General features: G+C 35.3%; 2 protein-coding genes across 2 annotated transcripts in view; both read left to right on the forward strand.

Annotated features, from left to right (window-relative positions):
• Positions 1-21,900, forward strand: part of LOC113232724 (neurotrophin receptor-interacting factor homolog) — a 92,201-nt gene that overhangs the window by 40,964 nt on the left and 29,337 nt on the right. The gene's annotated exons all lie outside the window — the stretch shown is intronic.
• On the forward strand, positions 10,711-11,666 carry LOC113233410. The gene has a single exon (XM_026468540.1). It carries the CDS (start codon positions 10,711-10,713, stop codon positions 11,374-11,376), a length of 666 nt encoding a protein of 221 aa, XP_026324325.1. The 3' UTR covers positions 11,377-11,666.

The following is a 21,900-nucleotide window of genomic DNA, read 5'->3' on the forward strand; positions in this document are numbered from 1 at the left end:
GACTTAACAATGAAATTTATGCGCAAAAACAAAGACACAGCATGCATTCTTTAATTTTTTCATAAGAAATAAAATGCTCATTAAAGTAGTATACCATTTAAGAACTCTTCAAAATGAGTTCTGTAAACAGCCCTAAAAACAACTTTTAACTAGTTATTTATTGATCTGACACCTTAGTTCCCAAAGTGGTCCAGGTGGACGTGGTGGTGGTCTACGTTGGCGTGACAAAAAATAATATGGATATGGAATATGGCAGAAATATAGCTGCAGGTGGTCCACCGGAACCAGCTAAATTTAGAAAGAGGTCTATGAGAAAAAAGTCTGAGAATCTCTGATCTAACAGGAAATCAACGGCTTTAAACGAAATTAAATAATAATAATAACAACTTTACTATGTGCTGTACTATATATACTTATAGATACTTTTTAACCGACTTCAAAAAGGAGAAAGTTCTCGATTCGACTGTATTTTTTTATGTATGTTAAGCGATAACTCAGGTATTCGTGAACCGATTTTGATGATTCTTTTTTTGTTGGAAAGGAGGAGAAACCAATACTGAGGTACCCACCTCAGTATTGGTTTTTTAAAGTTGAAGAAAATATTCCACCTCTAAGGGTGGCAAACTGGGGAATGAATCCGGTTTCGCGCACTTTTCGGTACCCGGTTTCAGTAAACCTTGGCAAATAGATGTAATTCCACTAACTTTTGAGGTCGGTTTTTTAGTAGGTTTTCTGCACTCAGATTATTGTGACATCGAGTGGTGGGACGAACAAGTTGTGCGCCTCGTAGTAAGTGACACACCTGGTCATAATAGTAAAGTCCACTCAGTACTTTATATCACAAAGGTCTGACGGGTACTGCCACTGCGCCCGTCACCCTGAGACAAATTGACAGGTTCCATATGCCTTTAATTTTACCAGCACCCTTACCCTTCAAAACCGGAACCCCGTACTGATGGTAATATTAGGACTCGGCGGCAGAAATAGGTAAGGTGGTAAGTACTGCCCTAGACGAACGCTTTCACAAGGAAATCTACTGCTTTAGTTGTAAAAGTCTTAGCATGAGTCATAAAAGTGCCCGCTCAGTGCTCGTTTTGCCGAGAGTAAACACTCGCACGGAAAAGATTCAGATCAAAAATATTACTTTAAATGTTAAAATGATTACTTGCATGTACTCGTTTTGCCGGTAATTAGTAGTCAGAGCTGGGGGTAGAACTAAAAGTGGATTTTTTTTAGTTTTCTGTAGATTTCTTCAAATGTAACTTAAGTCACCGTGTTGTTATAATATGTAGTATCGCACTACCACAATATGTGGTGTGATACTACATATTATTACAAGCGTATCAACTTTTTTAAATTCCATCTTTTCCGTAAACAAGAACAGGCTTGATGACAAATCTTTACAAACGTACACGTATAGTTGTTTCCTTACTAACAGGTTGTACCTCCATGGCGGATTAGGGATTGCATGAAGTGTTCGTACAAAAGATACATATATGCATGGCTATTATATACCGTACATAGGCATAGACGTCAGCGGCTTAGCATAAGTTTCTAAAGAGTACTAAGACTTATATAAGCAAAAATTTTGCATTTTTTACATTTCAATGAAGATAAAAAAGGTTTTGAATATACGAAACAACACAAAAAAAAACCAATGCATTCAGCTTAACTGTTACGTTATGTTAAAAAAATATTAATAAATTAAAAGTTAGGTTAGGTTATGTAAGGTAAATAGTGTTCGTACGTTGTGTTAGGTAAGTAGTTAGATAGTAAAGTTCCAAACACTAATTAATATTTTTACATGATTACCGCAATATTCAATTAGTAGGTAAATTGAAATGACATTGTGGATCCTATGACGATACAGCTAAAGTCTTAAGTAACTTAGCTAGGCTTAATTGTTTTATTTTGTAATAATAACATTTATAATTCCTAATACAAAGATCAAACATAAAGAAAATTTCTTTCGATCGCGCTGGATTCGAACGAAGGCACTGACCTTCAGCCATCGACTACACAGCCTCCATCGATGCCTTCAGCATACCGTGGCTGAACTAAGGAACGAACCAGCAGATCTTATGAATTTTTCTATGTACTTGTTGCAGACCTTTGTTTTTTTATTTGTAACGACTTTTTTGCCGTCGCGCCGTCTGTAAAAATTGTATGAGTCTATAGTAAGCAACCTAGTGGAAATCAAAGACAATCTTAAATAGATATCGTGGGTGCAAATGTTTCTTTTTTAGCTTGTGAAAAAGTTTGTCCAGGGAAGTACTGCCACCTTAACTATTTCTGCCACCAGCAGTAATGAAATTACACCCACATGGGACTTGTCAACTTATGTCCCAGGGTGACGGGCGCAGTGGCAGTGCCCCTAAGATCTTTGCGATTTGAAGCTGAATGGCACTGCAACTGTTATGAATATGCGTGTCGCTTACAACCAGGCGCACGACTTGTTCGTTCCGTCACTTGGTATTACGTGGTCTAAACGAGAGATGATCTTTAATATAATATGACCTAGGTATTCAACAATTCAATATTTATCAAGTTCTTATGTTTAGTTCAAGATTGTTAATTGAGAGCTTTTTCTGTCTATGATTAAGAATCAACTGCAACCTGTGAAGAGCCCGAAACGGTCAGTTTGGAAAAAAACAAGCGTGCGCGATTCAGATCCAAAAAAATTGTTTGAAATTCGATTGAGTCTTTCTGATAGCGCATTTCACCTTCAGTTTATATACAAGAGGGTTACCATTATTTAATATTCTTAGTTGAAGATGGAAAAGCTCATTTATGAAAAAGTAAGGAATACAGTTTTATCTCCATATAAAGTTAGATAATTATTGGTAAACCTCTTCCCAACAGTATTGGAAACTTCATGCACACAATTAGAATCCGATTCCCAAGTGTCATCATAAAATGACCAAGTAGTGTTTGCGTAGAATATTATGTTGCTGTTTTTAAGTGTTATATGACATAATTTGTTGATGTAACCAAAGAAAATGGTAGGGCCAATATTGGTATCTTAAGGAACACCGTTAATGTTAGCTTCCTAATAAAATAACAGTCTTTACCGCATATATCGCTTAGAGGAATTTCTATTAAAAAATTTTTTTTTATCATTTTATCATTAATGTGATTGTCATCTCATTATGGTATAAGAGAAAATCATTCACGTTGCCGTCTTTTCATTCATGTAACGAAAATATTTACTTTTTTGTTGCATATAATTTGAATAAATGTCTGATTTCTATATGTTGAAGTCTATCTGTTACAAGTAACTTTGTTAGACAATTCTTTTTTATGATGCTATACCAAGTGACCGGACAAATAAGTCGTGCCGTGCGCCTAATAGTAAGTGACACACCTGTCTATAGTTACAGTGCCACTCAGAGCTTTAAATTATCACAAAGATCTGAGGGGCACTGCCACTGCGTCTCAGGGTGACGGACCCTGAGACGTAAGTTGACAAGTCCCATGTGCCTCTAATTTCACCAGCACCCTTACCCGTCAAAACTGAAACACAATATTGTTCATATTACCGCTTCGCGGCAGAAATAGGTAAGGTAGTGGTACTTCCCTGGACGAACTCTTTTACAAGGAGCTCTACTGCCACTAAGAATATATAGCATACGTATCATACGAACGTTTCTATATTATACATATATTCATATTCCATAGGCGTATGTCATTAGGCAACCTGTAGAAATGTATTACTCTTTCATATACAATGCCTACTGTCGTTCAGATTGACCACTAGCCTAGGGCCATTTCCACGTTTACGGTAGGCAACGGTTGGGTGGCCACTCGCCACCGGTCAACACAGACCACTCCAACTACGTGTACCGGTTGAATCAAATATAGTTATATACCGATCTTAATCTGATCGTACATCATGAAGGATATGATGTAAGGTTGCTGGTGAATTACACATGGGACTTGTCAACTTATGTCTCAGAGTGACGGGCGCAGTGTCAATGCCCTTCAGATCTTTGCGATTTAAAGCTCTGAATGATACTGCAACCGTTATGGACAGGCGTATACCAGGTCTACCACCTGCCGCTTGAAATTACAAAAAAATGTATTATTGCATTATGATTATTATAGTTATAGGTTCAATTTATTCATCTTTTTGCGTTACTATCTCACTGTAGGGTTTACCTCCGTTCCTTTCTTCCACTCATCGCTAGTTAGCGCCGCTATAGGCCAAAATCTTATGAGCATTTAACTCGTCATGTCACATCTTTCTGGGACTTCCACGTCTCCGAATTGTGTGGGTGGGATCCACATCATGGTGGTCTTTGCCCATAGCTCGCTTGACATACGGCAGACGTGTCCGGCCCAGTTCCATTTCGAGCTGGCGGCTTTTTGACGTCAATCTTTTGAGTTTTATTACCATTTTATAGATTTTATTTCGACTTCTTACTATTTTCCCTATATTTTCGTATGGTTATACGCTCTGTAGTCATGGCTGGACGACGTCAAACCGTAGCATGGTACATGTGATGGGTGATAATCATTAAGTAAATAATCATAAAAGTCTTAAAACCTTTGTAAATTGTAGGATCTCAAATATGGTGAGCGAGATTTTTAAGAGATTGTTCCACCCATCAATATGAAGAATTTTACCTATCCTTGAAATATTTAGTTGTTAGGTTTTTGCGATTATTATACATTGGACTTGTAAATATTTTTTTGGATCTAAAACGCGAATATTTGGTTTTTTCATACAAACCAACATTTCGGGACCCTTTACAGCAAGACAGCTATGATCATGGGGCGTGTAAAGGGAAAATGTTTTTTAGATCCAAATAACAGGTTCATTTCCAATATCCTTGAAATCTCGGAAAGAGTGTTGATTCAAATGTAATACACGCACTCACGTAAACATTTAGTATAGAACATCAGGTTTTTTAATCATTTCAGATCATTGAAAGTTCTTATTCATGAGTAGAATGGTCCTATATAATAATACTACATAATCTCTCTTATGGCCACATTCAGATACCTAAGTTTGTCACGAACAAAGTTGCATAGCAACTTATTATAAATAAATGACCATCAAAAAAGTATTTTGCGTTGTATAAATTTACATAGGATTCGTAAAATAGTGACGACGGTGTCAGGACCTCTCTCTGACCGTGTATCATGACAACCTGATAGGTTGATTTTTATATGATATATGTACATACTTATTTCTTTATAATTATTATTCTTTATATCACTTCGTTTCATTTGATTGATTAATTGCATGATATGTACATAGCTAGGGATCTTATATTAAGCATGCATAGGACACATATTATACATATATTATTATTATTAAAACATATGAACCTTCGAGGCACTGCTACATAGAAATGAGGCAAAACCACGTTGTAGAAATTTATCCTCTAGATATTGTTGTAGTGTGTAGTTATTGTTATTAATAAGAGTGTTTTATTTATATGCTTTATTTTCTTGTTTAACTATATGCACAGACAGTTTCTTGTATATTTTTATGAACATTGCATATGGGCCTGATTATTCAACTTTAATTTTGATGCTAGTACTGATTGTTTCCGTATATTGTGGGATGGCGTAGGGGCTCTAATAAGTAGGGGATAAAATTATAGGTATTTTTTTTATAAACCTGCTGTTAAAAAAATTTAATTAGGTAGAGAAAAGTAACCTAAAAATTACGCAGATAAAAATCACTCACCAAATTATTTCAAATAAGGTATTTCAATTGTTTGTCCACATAGATTGTCAAATCAGACTTAGTTCTACAGGTTAGTTCAGACTTCAGATCCCGTAACTGGCGAGGCACTTAAGCCTTGATATTTTGTAAAGTTCATAATTTACAAATCCTGCTTCGGGGCGCGAGGCATTTATTATAACATAAACTGTGTTTGTTACTTTTGTTTTTATGGTTTTAGCCCAATTCAGAGTTGTTTACAACTAAATGGTCTTGGAAACCGGTTCTGTTAACATATAAATTAAAAAATATGTATAGTTCTATTTCGCTCTGGTATTCTTACAAAAATAATTGGTAAGTTTTCGTCTCTTAGATTTTTTTTAGTGCAGAAAAATACAACAAGATAACAAAAAATGCTGTAAAGGTGATATGCTGTGCACTAAATTTAATACATAATCCTTTTTGTATGATGTACACAGTCAGATAGTTAAATAGAGTTTAGTAACATTATCTTTACTAAAATATTTAAAATAAAAATTGTTTTAGATTGTAAACAGACGAAGCCGTTAAATTGGTTGCACGTCGAGAACAAAATCACGTTAAACTTAGTCAATGAGACATTCTTAAATCCAGACTTGCAAAACAAGACTTCATGACATACTTCATGATCATTAAAATGTTAAAAACACAATTTTATAAAATACATAGCACTTTTTTGTTTCGCTGATTAAGTATAAAACAAACAAAGCTTACTATTTAACTACTTAAAATCTTTTGTATTAGCAGTCGGCTTGGAACTTCAAACAACCTACTCTTTTAATATGTCTTTGACGTTTTATAATCCCGTTTCTTGTTTATAAAACAATAATATACGGAACCTTTGGAGAATTTTCGCATTGTTTTAGTTATTTGAGTAGAGCCTAACAAGGATAATATGAATTTAGGTCTTTGTGAGAACAGGTCAAAATACACTTCTACACATATATTAGTATGTCAGATATTTAATGCTCTCATTCTGATAGGAAACTTATAAGATATTCCATGTGAATGAAAAGTGAGGGCTATTTTTATAAAAATTCATTGCTCAAGTCGGAAACTCTTGGAACTATAATAATATAGTGTCAGTGGTAAAGTGGAACAAGGAACTCGCGTAGTAGCGACTGGTGCGTTGAACCTCCCGCTGACATCAGTGTGCGCGCACACACCCAGGCACAGTCCTCCGCACACTACTACGCCGCGTAGCACCCGTGTCTCTACACTAACTCCGCCACTGTAGGTGTACCTATTTATATATGTCCATAACCTAAATGTACGCGTGCACTTCTACATGTACATTTATTCAATCTCAAGTTTTGGCTATTTAGGTTACTCAGTATCCAACAACGATAAAACGCTAGCTATCTGCAGGTAAATCTGATTCATGATCGTAATGGTCCTAGATTGGATGATGTGTTACTTTGATCGACCGAACAATATTTAATGTGTAGACATGTGCTAACTCAGGCACCGTTTTGGCGACGGTGGCGGTGCCTTTGTCTTGATATATTAAGTCCAGTAGCACGTTAAGCTTCCATGCGCACGCGGTGATTGCGGCAATCCGCGCAGTTAGCCGATCGGCGCGCGTCCTTGCTCGCTTGCCCAACGCTCGATAATGCGCGTATTAGCCTCATCGCCTTAAAAGCTTCCATCCAACACTTAAAACCCGCAATAAGAGCAAAACTAATTAAAAGGTACATTTTTTGTATGTACCATGATCGCTGACCTTTGTCGGCTTTTATTTCGAAATTGTTACCATTAAACACGTGAGCCGACGATATTGTTAACTAACTTACATTGCGTAAGGTCACAATGCAATTTATAGATAAATGTCATTACGAAGCGATAAAACATAATGATCGTAATCTATTTATTTTCGATGTGTGCTGACTGCGGGGGTCGACTGACTCACGCATAAATTAGTTCCTTGAGTTCCAAATAAACCTTAAGTACCTGCCAACGCAATGACCGCTAGGACATTCCTTTGTTGTCCGGCGTCAAGATTATATCTGAATGAAGCCTGCGTTGACCTGCTATCGAAAATTGCTTCCTTATTGGCTACTATAACATGCTTTCATGTCTTTGCAAATAAATCAAGCAAAGTACAGGATATGTATATGCAATAAGTAAATTTCACCAATTTAAAATTTACCATCGGAATACATCGTGAAACCTGCACGTCGAGTCGGGTCTGGCGAGCCAGACAGGAGGTCCATGCCCAGCAGCGGGTTGAATACACATGGGTTGGTGATGATGGTGAACTCTCACCCAGAGGCTTTTAAACTTCACACAGTTTTAAATAGACATCGAATCAATTTAGCGAAGTTTACTTCATGGTTATCGAACCTGGGACCTTTTTACTGATTAAAGGAGTATTCAGATTTACTGTAACAATAACGAATTATTCAAATTATATCATTAGTTAACCACCTACACAATTATACAATAGTCAGCACGAATGATTAATTTATTTAATCAACTATGATATTTAAAAGTCAATTAATGCACAATCATAACATTATCCTTTTCTCAGATCACTCTCGATTGCTACACGTGTATCAATACCGCAAAGAATGCTCCACATCATCTTGGTATTTCTTGTTGATATTTTGAGGTATTTATCCGACAAAATTCCGTAATATCCGTTAGGTCAGCCACTAATTCAATGCACACAAATGTATTCGCGGTGTGTATTAAGTAATTCTGTACATTAACTACTTTTAAAAGAGCTCTGACAATTGAACATAAAGTTATTTTATTTTAAAGTCTACTCCGAAAACATTGCAATTAAACTGTTAACAAAGTCAAAACATCATTATTAAATTGTCGACTTCAAAATGTATAGTATAGTTGTGTACTAATAACCTATTTTTTTAATTAAATATATCACGTGGTAATACTGTTACCGACCATCATATATCTGCCGTAGTTATCGTATAGTTAGGTACACACATAGATAGTAGGTAGACATAATGGTAGTGGTCGTAGTGCACACGTGCGCGTGAGTGGCACCACGGCACCGGCGCGGAACGGGTTCAAACGACCTGTTCGAGCAAGAAAGAACTCAGCCAAGGACGCGCGCGTAACGGTGCTCCCGCCTGTCCCGCCGCTGCGGTCCCGCTACGTCAGTGGGACAGGGAACGGGATTACGTCACTACACTATTTTTGTTTTATCTGTGTTGTAATAGTGCTGGGCAAAATTGGTTTGTTAGGGGATCGCTACTTTACGTATGGTTATCGATTATATGAGCGATTCTTGTTTTCTGCACTATGGAACGTTGGTTTTTTATTATGACAAGAAATCTGTTATATTTTCTCTTGTTTTATATTAATAAATTTATTCGGAAAATTTGCTTGGGTATATTCATCACTTAAGTGTCTATAAAACAGAAACTACCTCTACATATTTTATTACAGCAAGGCATGTCGTTATCTCTTCGATGAGCCAGCCGTTGTCATCATCAACTAGACCTAGATCCATCCGTTGCCGTCGCGCGTGAGCGTGATTGATGTGTCCTAAATAATGAAACATAATTCTTCACAAAATCCAATTTTAAAGTTCCTTCGCCCGGACGTCGACCCTAAGAGCTATTACGCACTGTCGACTTGTCGCCGGCGACTCGGTCGCTGGCGACTGTGAGTTACTACAGTTTAAATAGATGTCTACGCACTTGGTCGTCAGTCGCCCAAGCGACTGGGCGACCCGCCGTGACGTGGCGACACACAAGCGACTGCCGGTCGCTGGCGACCAATAGGAGCACGGCTTCAATTGGAAGCATTCACACTGCGAGCAACTGTCGTAACGACCGGTCGTCGCGCACAAAAATGTCTCAGGCTTTCGATACCGAGAAATTTATAATGGAAATACAATCCCGAAAAGCTATTTGGGACTTACTAAGTGACGAATATTCGAATCGGGATTTGAAGAAAAAACAGTGGGAAGAAATAGTGGAGTTATTTGGAGGTGAAGGATTACTAGACGAAGAAAAAAAAAACATAGGTAAGTTATAAATGTCATTTATTTTTTAATGAATTCTGCTCATCTGCCAAGGTAATTGACCCTCAGTCATAAAATAATCAGCAAACATATCTCTGTATGACATGCCACGTCGCGTAGCTCTTTGAATACCTGTTGGCACTTCTTCTAAGCCCGGAATGCACAGGGTATCTTCAAATTTATATCCGTCTCTTTCTCGAACATAGTTGTGAAGAACACAACATGTTTTGGTGATGCTTGTTACTAGATCTAAATTCACATTAATAGGTCTGTGAAAAATCTGCCACTTATTTGCTAATATGCCGAATGAACATTCTATGTAGCGTCGAGCACGAGAAAGCCTATAATTAAATATTTTTTTCTTTGTTGTTAAATTTGATCCACCAAATGGTCGCATAACTTTATCAGATTGTCCAAATGCTTCGTCACCAACAATGACAAACGGTACTGGTATAGGATTTATGGATGAAATAGGCTGATGTTCCGGAACTTGTAAATCATTATTCATTAGCTTTTGATAAAATGTTGAATGTGTAAATATAGTAGAATCGCTATCCTTTCCATAGGAACCAACATTTATGTATACGAACTTGTAGTCAGCGTCACAAATGGCAAGCAAAATGATAGAAAAGAAGTGTTTATAATTATAACACACTGATCCACTATTGTAAGGTTTTATAGTTCTTATATGTTTACCATCTATGGCACCTATACAATTTGGAAAATTGGCTCGTAAATGAAAATCTTTTGCGATTTTTAACCAATTTTCTCTTGTAGGTTGTGGCAAACACATGTCTTTCAGTAAAACCCATATAAAATGACAAACTTCTCTTATTATCTCAGCAATAGTTGAAATCCCAAGTCTATATGAGTAATGCAGATCTACAAATTTGCAGCCACTTCCAAGATATCTGAAATAAAAAAATACAATTTATTTACAGGTCAATCACTTCAAAAAAAATGGAAAAATATAAGAAGCTGCTTTGCTCGAGAAATACGAAGAATGAAAAATACCAAAAGTGGGTCTTCTGCTTCTCATAAAACTCCCTATATTTATTTTAAACAGCTGTTGTTTTTGAAGAATACTGTTGGTAATTTAAACCCAGAGAGTAGCATTACGGAAGAAGAAAAGTCGACAACTGATCAAGAACCTTTAGGACCGTACTCTAGGGAAAATATAGTGGGAAGAAAGAAGAAAAAACCTTCAGATGATGGCACAAGGGAATTATTGGAAACATTGAACAAATGTATTGATACTCGTAAAAATAACGCGGACATTTTGGAACGAGATGAGGACAGAATGTTCCTGCTGTCCCTTTTATCGTCTTTTAGGAAAATTCCCGAACACAAAAAACCAGCAGCGAAAATTCAATTAATCACAATGATCGATTCATTCGGAACCAGTACGCCAAATAACGTATATCCAAACTCCGTTTGGCGTAATTATAACGAGTTCGAGTATGAGCGTGGCTATTTCACACCAGAGGCCGGGTCTTCTACAGCTACAGCACGAAGTCAAACAGCACGGTTACGCTCTGAAGCACCAACACAACAGAATTACTATACTCTACCAACTTCAGTTCCTTCACCGCAAGAACGCCCAGAGTCGCAAGTTTCTACTGCCACTTCAAGTGCCTCGCAAGATTCTGATTATTTGGACTTATTTTGAATCTTTATTTTATTTTTTTGTGCTTTGAATTTAAAATTAGTTTATATAGTATTGATTCAGTTAAACAATAAATACATGATGTCAAATTATTTTATTTTATTTATTTTATTATTACTGAAATTACAGCATCAATGTTACAAAATTTACAATTTATTTTTAACTAGCTGACTCATGACAGTGAAATGACAGTGACACTGACATAGGCACGGTAGTGCCACTGCAACTCGAGCAAGCACTGTTACTTAAACGCTCTGGTTTTAAAATAATGAAGTTTACACTTACCTTAGAGTTATACATAATTTTTCTTCCGGAGAAACACATGGTCGCATATTTGTATCTGTGCCAGTTATATGTGGTTTCAGAAGACACAATAGCTCATCAAACGAACGCACAGACATTCTTGCGTAGTTGAAAAATTTACGAGGGTATTTTCTCACGTCTTCATAAAATAGTTTAAACATTCCTTTTGATCTTCGTTCTTGTAACAAAGGATGTACCCAATACTCTCTTGATTTTCTTTTATTTTTCCTTCTCTTGATTAGTAGCGCTACTATAGCAGCTTCTTCGACGTCCATTCTGCACGAATGTACTTGGAATACTGTCGCTCGGCTTGGTCTCTTGGGCCTAATTGCCTATGTCTTGGTCGCCGAGCGACCGAGTCGCCGGCGACAAGTCGACAGTGCGTAATAGCTCTTAAACCTTATAATGTGTCCCTCTCGCACGCCACTATCTTAAGAGTTTTGTCTCGCAGTCACGAATACCGCTGCTCTGTCTTTATTTTGTTCCATTGCGACCAAGAACAATGACTATTTGGCGGAAGGAGCTCAGTCCTATATCTATTCTTTTCTGACAAGCAACGCACGCAAGCGCCCAGAGCGAGACGACTGTCTGTCCGAGCACATAGCTCACGACTGATGCTAAATGTTTCGGATTCTTATTGGGCCGCAGAGAGCTTAAAGATGGCCACTCGACTTGGTTTTGTTGTAACGATAACCTAATTTCGTACCATTATATTGTCGGTAGTTGTTCTGGTTAAATTTCAATAAGGCAAGTCCATTAAGTTCGAATGTCAGGAGGTAATGCGAGTAAAAAGACAGCGACCTCGCGACGGTTGTTCGCACGCTGCGACGGCGCCGCCCGCCCCGCCTTCCTTCCAACACATGTTGAGGGGGAGTTGCTATTCCAACTGTTTGGTTCGGAAATGTCGAAGGTTTGCCGGACATTGAGTACGCGGAACTACCTTCGACTTATGCGTATTTCCAGGTATTATTTCACTAAACGAGTGGATAGTTTCGAATGTAGAACTAAGGTGATTAACATACTTGCATATTTTACGTCCAATTAAACGCACGGTTTTATTCAAGAACAAGAAATGAAAAAATAACTCAAATATGATAATAATCATATATGAACATAAATAAATAATACTTATTTGTGAAACTAAAATTAGTGTACCTTCCATTTTGCATTTCTCAACAAACATTAACGGCATCGCATGCAACGTACAAAAGACATCAACGTAGTGCGCGTGGGCATTATGCTTTTACATATTTAAATTTCGTGTCAATTATATTAACTTTAAAAGCTGATACCGAAAATGATAAAAATTGTGTGCTAATTCACTTGGATGTTGACATTCTTCTCTAGTCTCTCGACAGGATATATCTACAGCGCAAACACAATATTTGCATAGGCTCTTGTAGCGGATAAGAATCAAGTTTTTTTATCTAATCATTATTAATTTTATTACAAAGATTTTTATGGATGAGATATGCAGGAGATGGGCACTTTCTATTTTCTCTTATTCCGTTCTTATTACGTGTGTGACATAAGTTAATAGTAATTTTTCAATCTAAAATAAGTGTTTTTATGGTATGGTGATATATGGTAATCATTTTTTTTTTAAACACTCGACATCATTAAACCAAACATACTATATAGAGCAATATAAAGAAAAACAGCATAAAATAAGGTAAAATGTATGACTACATACTATAAACGCGAGCGCAGACCGGACACGATGGCAATGCCGCCCGGTGCTTTTTGTGACTACTCATGACTTTGAAACTTACCTCCTATTGTCATTCGTATTACTGGATATCCTGATTCGTTTTTGCTTTTAAATCCTGTTATGTTATTAAACTGTACTGTTTTTACCAAACAATGTTTCCTAGTCTGAATTATTATATCAAACACGTTGTAAACTTTTAATTATTTTTTATCTCTAAAAGATCAGTTGATTTAACTTCTTTAATGAAATTGTAATTAGTTTACGTAATTATTTCAAGATTTTTGTGTATGGTCACTAAACTATTATCACTAATTATAGGTACAATTGAATATGAAATAGCTAAGAAAATCGGGAAAAGAATAAATCTTATTGTAATAAAACTTAAAGCATACTGCCAATCATTGTACACCTGCAGCCTCTGGGTCGATTTTGTAGCGAGTGCATACAGTTACCTGCGGGTCCTATATAATAACGTTTTCAGGGTTCTGTTGGGGCTGTCGTGGCGTTGCAGAGCTTCGGAGATGTTTGCGGAGGCGCACGCGGATGACTTCTATGCTATAATGAGAAGACGTTGCGCCTCCATACTAGCACGCCTCCGCGGTAGTACCAAGACTCCTGAGTGTTTTCATAGACCGGTGGGACTCCCCAATGTTATAGCATTGGGTGCAGCTCCACACCAGGATATAGTTAGTTCTAAGAGAATTTGTTACTAACACTATGAACAAGATTCCGAAATAAATACTTGTTATTATTATTGTTAAAAGTAGTAACTACCGTTGATTTACGTATATACCTATTATACAATATAAGAAGTTATATTTTCTGACTTACTCATAATGTTACTATATAATAACGTATTTCACATAGATTAACATAGACATTCAAATAATACAGGTTTGTGACGAAAAAATTGTATCATCTTTTATCAGTGATGTGTAGTATTTTTTGTGCTGATTACGAAAAAAAAAATTAAAAAATCATTTACTTCGCACTGTTAAAGCTTTTCTCATGTAGAAACTATTTTATTTAATATTTAAAATTAATATAATATGAAATTATTGTTTTTTTATTTTTTTTCCTCATAAGCTAAATTAACAACGTAAAAAACGTAAGTTTAGGATGGCAACATGAATCAGCCTTTCTTTTGTTGTATTGTGGATCTATGCACAACAGGAAAAGTACCACAATAGATTTGATTAATGAAAAGCGTAAACGTTACCACAGGGACTCATGACCATTATTACAATTATTATTTATGTAGTAAACTTAAAACAAACGTGTATTGTGCTTTTGTTCATTTTTCTTTTAAGTCTTCCCTTATTTTCCAGACAAACTTAAGTGATAAAAAATTATCATTTTTGAAATCAGTACCACAAATCTACATAAAGATATGTTAATAAAATTAAATCATTTTTTGTAAATAGTGATTATCACTAATTGCAAGTTTTTTACCACGGTATGAGTTCTTTTTATTTGACTCAACATTTCGGATCTGTGAACTGACATTCAACCCGTGACGATGGAGCGTGTAACCGTTCCGAAATATCGGGAACATAAAAAGAACTCATACCGTGGAAGGAATCCCGTAATTAGTAACAATCATTTAGTGAGTAACAACGAATGCCTTAAAATCTATATTTTATAAATAATTTTTTTGCAGACCTGTCTAATTAAAATATAAATAAAATTTTGCAGTCAGAAATAAAAATACTAGACCTCTATATTGATCTCACTAACTATAATATCGTACCTACGAATTATAAACCTACATTCCAAAGTTCCTGCTAGCTAACTAATTGTATTTTTTTAAGTGACCTTAAATTTTTTTGTATCATGCTATTTCGTATAGCATTAAAAAAGCAAGTATGATTGATTTTCCAGTTAGTGATCATACGAATTCCTCATTCTAGTTGCGTGCGCGTAATATAATATAGACAAGAATAGAGTGATCTATTCAATACAAACTTTTATTAGTTACGTAGCATTGACGACAGAAATTTCTTTACTTTTTTATGTCGCTTCTTACAGAAACTACGCTGTTGAGTAGGCCATGTCATTATTTACTTGAATTTTGTATAGTGTTGTTGTGAAAGGGTCCCTACAATGTAAAAAGTAAAATGTGAATTGGTCTTTTGTATAGATGTTTTAGAAAATGTCTAAGCATGGGCCCCTGTTATTTCTTTATTTATATCTTTATCGTTAACGTGTTTCTGCTTTTTTTACTTTCCTGTGCAAATCACTAAAACTAAAATTTGAAATAAATAGTTTTATAAGAATCTGCACAAAAGTCAATTAACAAATAAACAACAAATTAGAACCGAAAATAATAGTTTAAAACATGTTAAAACTTAATTTCGATATCAATTAACAAACTCATACGTTTTTAAGGTATATTTCAGTAATCGATAACATTACTACAACGTAGTAAATATATATGTGTATTGTTATTATAAGTAACGAAGTTTAAGATCGTTGAACGTTCCATCTCTGTCGTTGTTCTGACAAATTAATTCATCACTGGTGAAATTTGTACCACACTATCTATTCTAAGTATACTATCTATTTTTAACAGAACTTCTTTTATTTTGTGTCGGTAGTAGAAAGTTTACCTGTATGATACATCGCGAGGTAAAGTTATGAAGACAGCTCTACCGGTTGACGTGTTGTTTTCTGTAGATCAGATTTCTTATCTATTGATATGGCATGGTAGGAAATATGATCACAATTTTAGCAAGACTAATAATACTTTTTGTATTTTAAACTCGAAAAGTATTGGCATTTACGATAATGGAGATTCGTAATTTTAGCCTTATTATTTGAATAATAAGATCAGAAAATACTAGTTATTAAATTTATTTTCTTGTATGCATTATTTTCTATGGATGCAAAAACAGACATTCATGTCTTCACAAAACATAGGAATCACTTTAATTAAAATTAATAGAAAACACAATTGAGTGATGTGGACAAAAAGGTTAAAGATTCAGCATTGCTGATTTTCAGTCTTTATCTATTTGCATGCTGCACCAAGATTGTGCGGAATGTACACCAACTATATCTACTAATAATTAGTAATAAGTTAGTTTAAAAGCTGTCCGTGTAAAGTAACTTTTTTCATTTATTTAACCTATAATTAAAAATTGTGTTCTACTAGTGGTTTTAGTTGGGGACCAATTGTTACTCGATTTCTATAAAGATATAGCTGTATTGATCGGATAAGTCCTACTATGATCATTATACCCAGTTAACTAGCAGAGATAAAGGTAGACAATTGAGGCCATGAGAACCATAGTGGCCTAATTCAATGGACAAGCCATAGTGGCCTATCTTACTTAGGCCAGTATGGCACCTCAAATTTAGATCACAGACTAAAAACCATAACAATGATTATGCTGCCATCTAGTGAAAATTCGTTGTATCACTTTTAGACCTTTCTGGTTCTATCAAAATGATCAATTTGAACTGGAAAAAATCATAAACTCAATATTGTAAAAAAATGAGTTAGGCCACTATGGTTCTCATGGCCTCAATTGTTCTTCAATATTTTTCAAACAAATCAACCTATGGTCAAGACGGGTATATCGATACCAAAAGACGGGACGCACTTATGCGACTGATGGTAAGCGACTCATTTACCCAAAACAGTACGCAAAATAGGCGCCTTGACGTCTGACGTGACGTTACACCAAGTACCCACAACAGTTGCAGTGCCGCTACTGCGTACTGGTTTTAAATTGCAAAGATCTGAGGGATACTGCTACTACGCCCGTGGCCCTGAAACATTGACAAGTGTAAGCAATTTCATCAGCATCCTTATTCTTTAAAACCGGAAAGGAATAGTATTGGCGGCAGAAGTAAATATGGATATTACGTAGAGATATTGTATAGCAGGACGTTAATAAGTAAAACATGCTAATATGTTTTATGACATTTAAATGATCATTTATTAATTTAAAATAAATAATACAATACAAAACACGGTCATTTATATGATTAAAAGATTTCACTTTCAGATAACGTACAAACTAAAATACAATTTTATTGATCGCAATCAATCACTGAATGTTTTGTAAATATTAACTACAGTTCATAAAAGTAGAGTCGCTCCATATTAAAATGGGATGACAATTAAATTAAACCTTCAATATTACGACTTCCACATCAAACATGCCTTCATGATAAGCCATGATAACAATAATATATGCCGCATAATACATATTTATCGGCCACTAAAAGGAGATCAAAATGATCAATCACTAGGGGGCAGCCACTTATCTAAAGAACGAATTTAATATGCGTAGATATTCATGATAATTTTAAAAGTAAAGTAATTGATGACTTGCAGGAAATCTTTTTGAACAGATGACAACCCCAAAATACTTATCATATACAAAATACTTATATACGTTTTTGTACATTTACCGGAATATTTGTTTACTTATTTTATTTTGCTTTTCCAAATGTCAGAAAGTGGTTCAAGGTACCTTAAAGTTGTTTAAGAGTTATATGCACTTTAATACTTAATACTTTATACTTTATTGCATACCATAATGTTTTAACGAAGGTAGTAGGTAAAATAAATTAAGATAATTATGGATCCTGTAAAGACACAGCAATAGATAAAATCTGAATAAATTGACTAATTCTAACCTTATTCTATAAGCTTTGAGATAAATACAGGTATATATTGTTCATAATGTATTTGAAAAGAAAATTAATAAATAATACCCTATACTTTTAATATACTTTTTATACTATTAGTTTTAATAATATACTTTTTATTTACGCTTACATGAATAAAATCTGAAAAAAACCCATACAAAAGATCTGCAACAAACGCATAGAGAAATTAGTAACATCTACTGACTCGCTTTGTAGCTCCGTTTTTGTGGCCTAGTTTCGAGTTCTGTCAGATCGAAGGAATTTTTCTTTGTGTTCGATCTTTTTGTCAAAAAATATAATACACTTTATTAAATTTTTCTATATTATGTATGAAATATTATATAATTAATTGAACATATTCCTATCATAGAAGAAGTAGTTGATTTTTTAATAAGAAAATTCTCGACTATCAGCGACTTCTTCAGTTGATTGCATTAATTATTTAGACTATGTCAATATTAAAGCAGCGAACATTCTTTATTTATATAATATCCAGTGACGGAACGAACAAGTCGTAAGCCTGATTACCATCAGCGCTTACCAGCTACACGCCTGTCCAAAACAGTTGCAGTGCCACTCAGAGCTTGTAATCGCAAAGACCTGAGGGGCACTGCCCTTGCGCTTGTCACCCTGAGGCAGAAGTTGCCAAGTCCCATGTGCCTGTAATTTCACCAGCACCCTTAGCGCCCAGTTACACGAGGAGAAAGTTTTCGCGCGGTCGCCGCGCGACAACCGCCCAGTTACCACGCCTTCATGTACATTAATGGCGAATCTGATTTATATTTACTAGGCAACAACATTTAAATTCCTCTGAATAATACAACCGCGCAGTCGCCACGGGATGAGCACGATGAAATTCGTGTCGAATAAATGCCCCCTTACCGTTCAGAATGGTAGGTGGCAGAAATAAGTAAAGTGGCAGTACTTCCCTGAACGAACTCACACAAGGAGTTTTTCTCGCTTTTTTATCTTTATTGCATCGTACAAAAATTCTTAAATATAAGAACTTTTGTACCAATTTTTTTTTACACACTTATAGCCCAACATTAGGGAAACCCTGTATCGCAGGTGCCACGGACACACACATAGACAACCACAAATTACAACCAAACTCACGAGAGAAATAAATGATTATCACACAAATATTTGTCCTTGCCCGGGAATCGAACCCAGGACCTCTGCTTGGCAATTCAGCATCGTAACCGTTCGGCCACGGAGGCAGTTAGCTGCTACTAAAATTCAGATTTTACTGGTATACCATTACCTATTACTTTCCGTGCCTAAAACTTGTATATAAATCACATCCTCCACCTTTATGGCACTTAAAGCATATATTAATAACCAGCTTTACAGTCAAAACTCGTATGCGAAGCCTCAGTTTAGGTACTAGCGCAACGATCTCGACTCTAATCTAATACCCTAACGATTTACGAGTAAGCCAAGCGCATTTCGCAAAACTGATTGCCGAGCATCGAGATTGGTTGTCATGTTGGACCCGTGTCTAATTTATTACAAGCGTGCATCATATAACTACTTGCATAGTCGCGCTGTTTGAACCAATACCATCGGCATTAAGTATGATAATGTGTAATTGCTGGTGTTTTAGTACTCTGTCTTAATATGCTTGCGAATACACGAGGCCATCGTAATATGTAAATTTGATAGGTTTGGTACAAGTGTCACTTCCATGCCTAACTTTATGATTGTCACACGTAACTGAAAAAGCTATAGATCCAATGTGATAAAAAGATACTAATCTGATAAAATTAAAACAAAAAATTAACCGCCGTTTGTTTAGGTATTGTAATGGTAACACTAAAGAAAATTCCTAATATAGTAATGCAATAAATAAGAAACAGATTTACAACATATTATTATCAGCTGCTCTAACTTTATTAACCGGTCTCTTCTTTGAAAGACTCAAGTGACAGTTGTGTCCAAAACCAAGTCAGTGTTCCCCACATTTAGGACTTATGTAACGAATTTTTTATTCCGCTGTACAATTTCATTACTGATACTGTAGAACAAAATAAATTCCTATGATTCTATTTGTGTTGTCTCTTATTTTGAATTTGTTCTATGCTTCTGTTTTGTTTTTTGTTCTAAGAAGTTTTTATCCAGGTCATGCAATAAATTAAAAAAAACCTACGTTCTCGTAGTTACTTTTGCAAACATGTAAAGCTCAATAAAAAAAAACCGAGTACAGTTGTAAATTATTGAACACGATCTAAGCACTCACTATTGAAAGCACATAAACGTTTCTAATGCAAGAATGAGCACCGTGGGGTTGCAAATGTCAATCGTACTCCGTATATCACACACGTTTCGTTCCACGGACAACTACACATGTGAATGGCAATAAAGATGAGCGATTACCATGTAAATACAAGGCAACATACGCACACACATCTACGCGATAGAGCTGTCTGATAATTCGATTTTAATAATACTAAACGACGGTATAATTTCACTTGCATCCGTATTAGGTTTTTCTAAGTATATGTAGCGAATTGCGATTATTATTTTTATGATTAACAGTCCATTACAGTAAATGTCAGCTTTATTCAATTTTGTATTTTTTACCAGATAAAAGTGACGCCGTAGTGATTCATATATTTATTATCTGACGCAGTTTACGCACGGAAGACTTTATAGTGAATAATAATGGCAGTTTAAATTTATCGTACTCTGGGTTTGCAATTACAGTATGTTAGAATTAACATTTTTAAAGCGTCTATGGTTAGTGGAAGGTGTAAAGTTTTTTTTTTTCAAAATGGCAACCGTGAAAATATAACGATTTCCCGCGAAAAAATGTCAGAAAATTAAACTAGGTAGTGAATAAAAATTACAACTTACGATCTGGCGGGCAATTAAATGCCTTGGCTTAACCCGTAGGACGAAAAGTTTTTCTACTGCTATCTATGGTTATTGGTTATGTATATATAAAAAAGGCTGGTTTTTGTAGTTACAGTTTTTCACAAATTAATTTTTAATTTTAAGTATTATTACGTTTTAAGTTTCTTAATCCTTTGTTGCTTGTTTAAGCTGATGGCTCTATAGTCAATGCTCAACAAATAAATAAATAATAAATATGTATGTGTGACTATAGTTTTGTATTAACCTACATAAAAGCCTACATAAAGTTGGAATATAAATTACTTGCGAATCGTTATTGTAATTATTTGATGTTATATAAAACATAATGAAAAAAACTACACAATTTCTTCATGTTTTTACTTTTTACGACCATTATTTTATACTTTAATGTTTTTATTTAGTTTTACTAACAACAGACTCGCGTCTAACAAGTAATTTGTGTTGAGAACTGGTTTTAAGCAATTATAGATGATTCAGTGTTGGTGATAAAGTTGAAAATTGTATGCATTCTTGTTAGATGCGCCAGCGCATGCGACCCGGCACGCATCGCGATCGCAGTGAGAGTGATCATTACGGTAGATCATTGGATCGTACATTGCTATGTGTCGCTTTCCTTATACTGTCTATCTGCTCTACCTTAAGCGTTTTTCTTCGATTATTATCTTCTAACCGCTAGACTTCCAACAATTAAAGGCGATTATTTAATGTAAGGTATTAAATGATTGTTCGTCAACTTAACATTATCCACTACTGGATACCAGTTTCTTCAAACTAGAGAATTACTAGCTGACTAACAATTGAATAGCTAAGACGTTATTTAAAAATCATATTATAAATTCTTAGGGAAGAAGAAAACGAAATGTATATTAAAAAAAACCTGCCAAGTAAGGGAAGCCTAAACATTAATTGTACATGCAGTAAATTGGAGAGTTCTATGTGCGTGCGGAACCCACGTGAAAGCTCATATATCCTTA

Source organism: Hyposmocoma kahamanoa, unplaced genomic scaffold, assembly GCF_003589595.1.
Source record: "Hyposmocoma kahamanoa isolate Upper Pololo Valley unplaced genomic scaffold, ASM358959v1 78, whole genome shotgun sequence".
NCBI lineage: Eukaryota > Metazoa > Arthropoda > Insecta > Lepidoptera > Cosmopterigidae > Hyposmocoma > Hyposmocoma kahamanoa.

Excerpts from the sequence above, each read along its gene's own strand:
- LOC113233410 (XM_026468540.1), top strand. The coding sequence starts at position 10,711 with ATGAAAAATACCAAAAGTGGGTCTTCTGCTTCTCATAAAACTCCCTAT.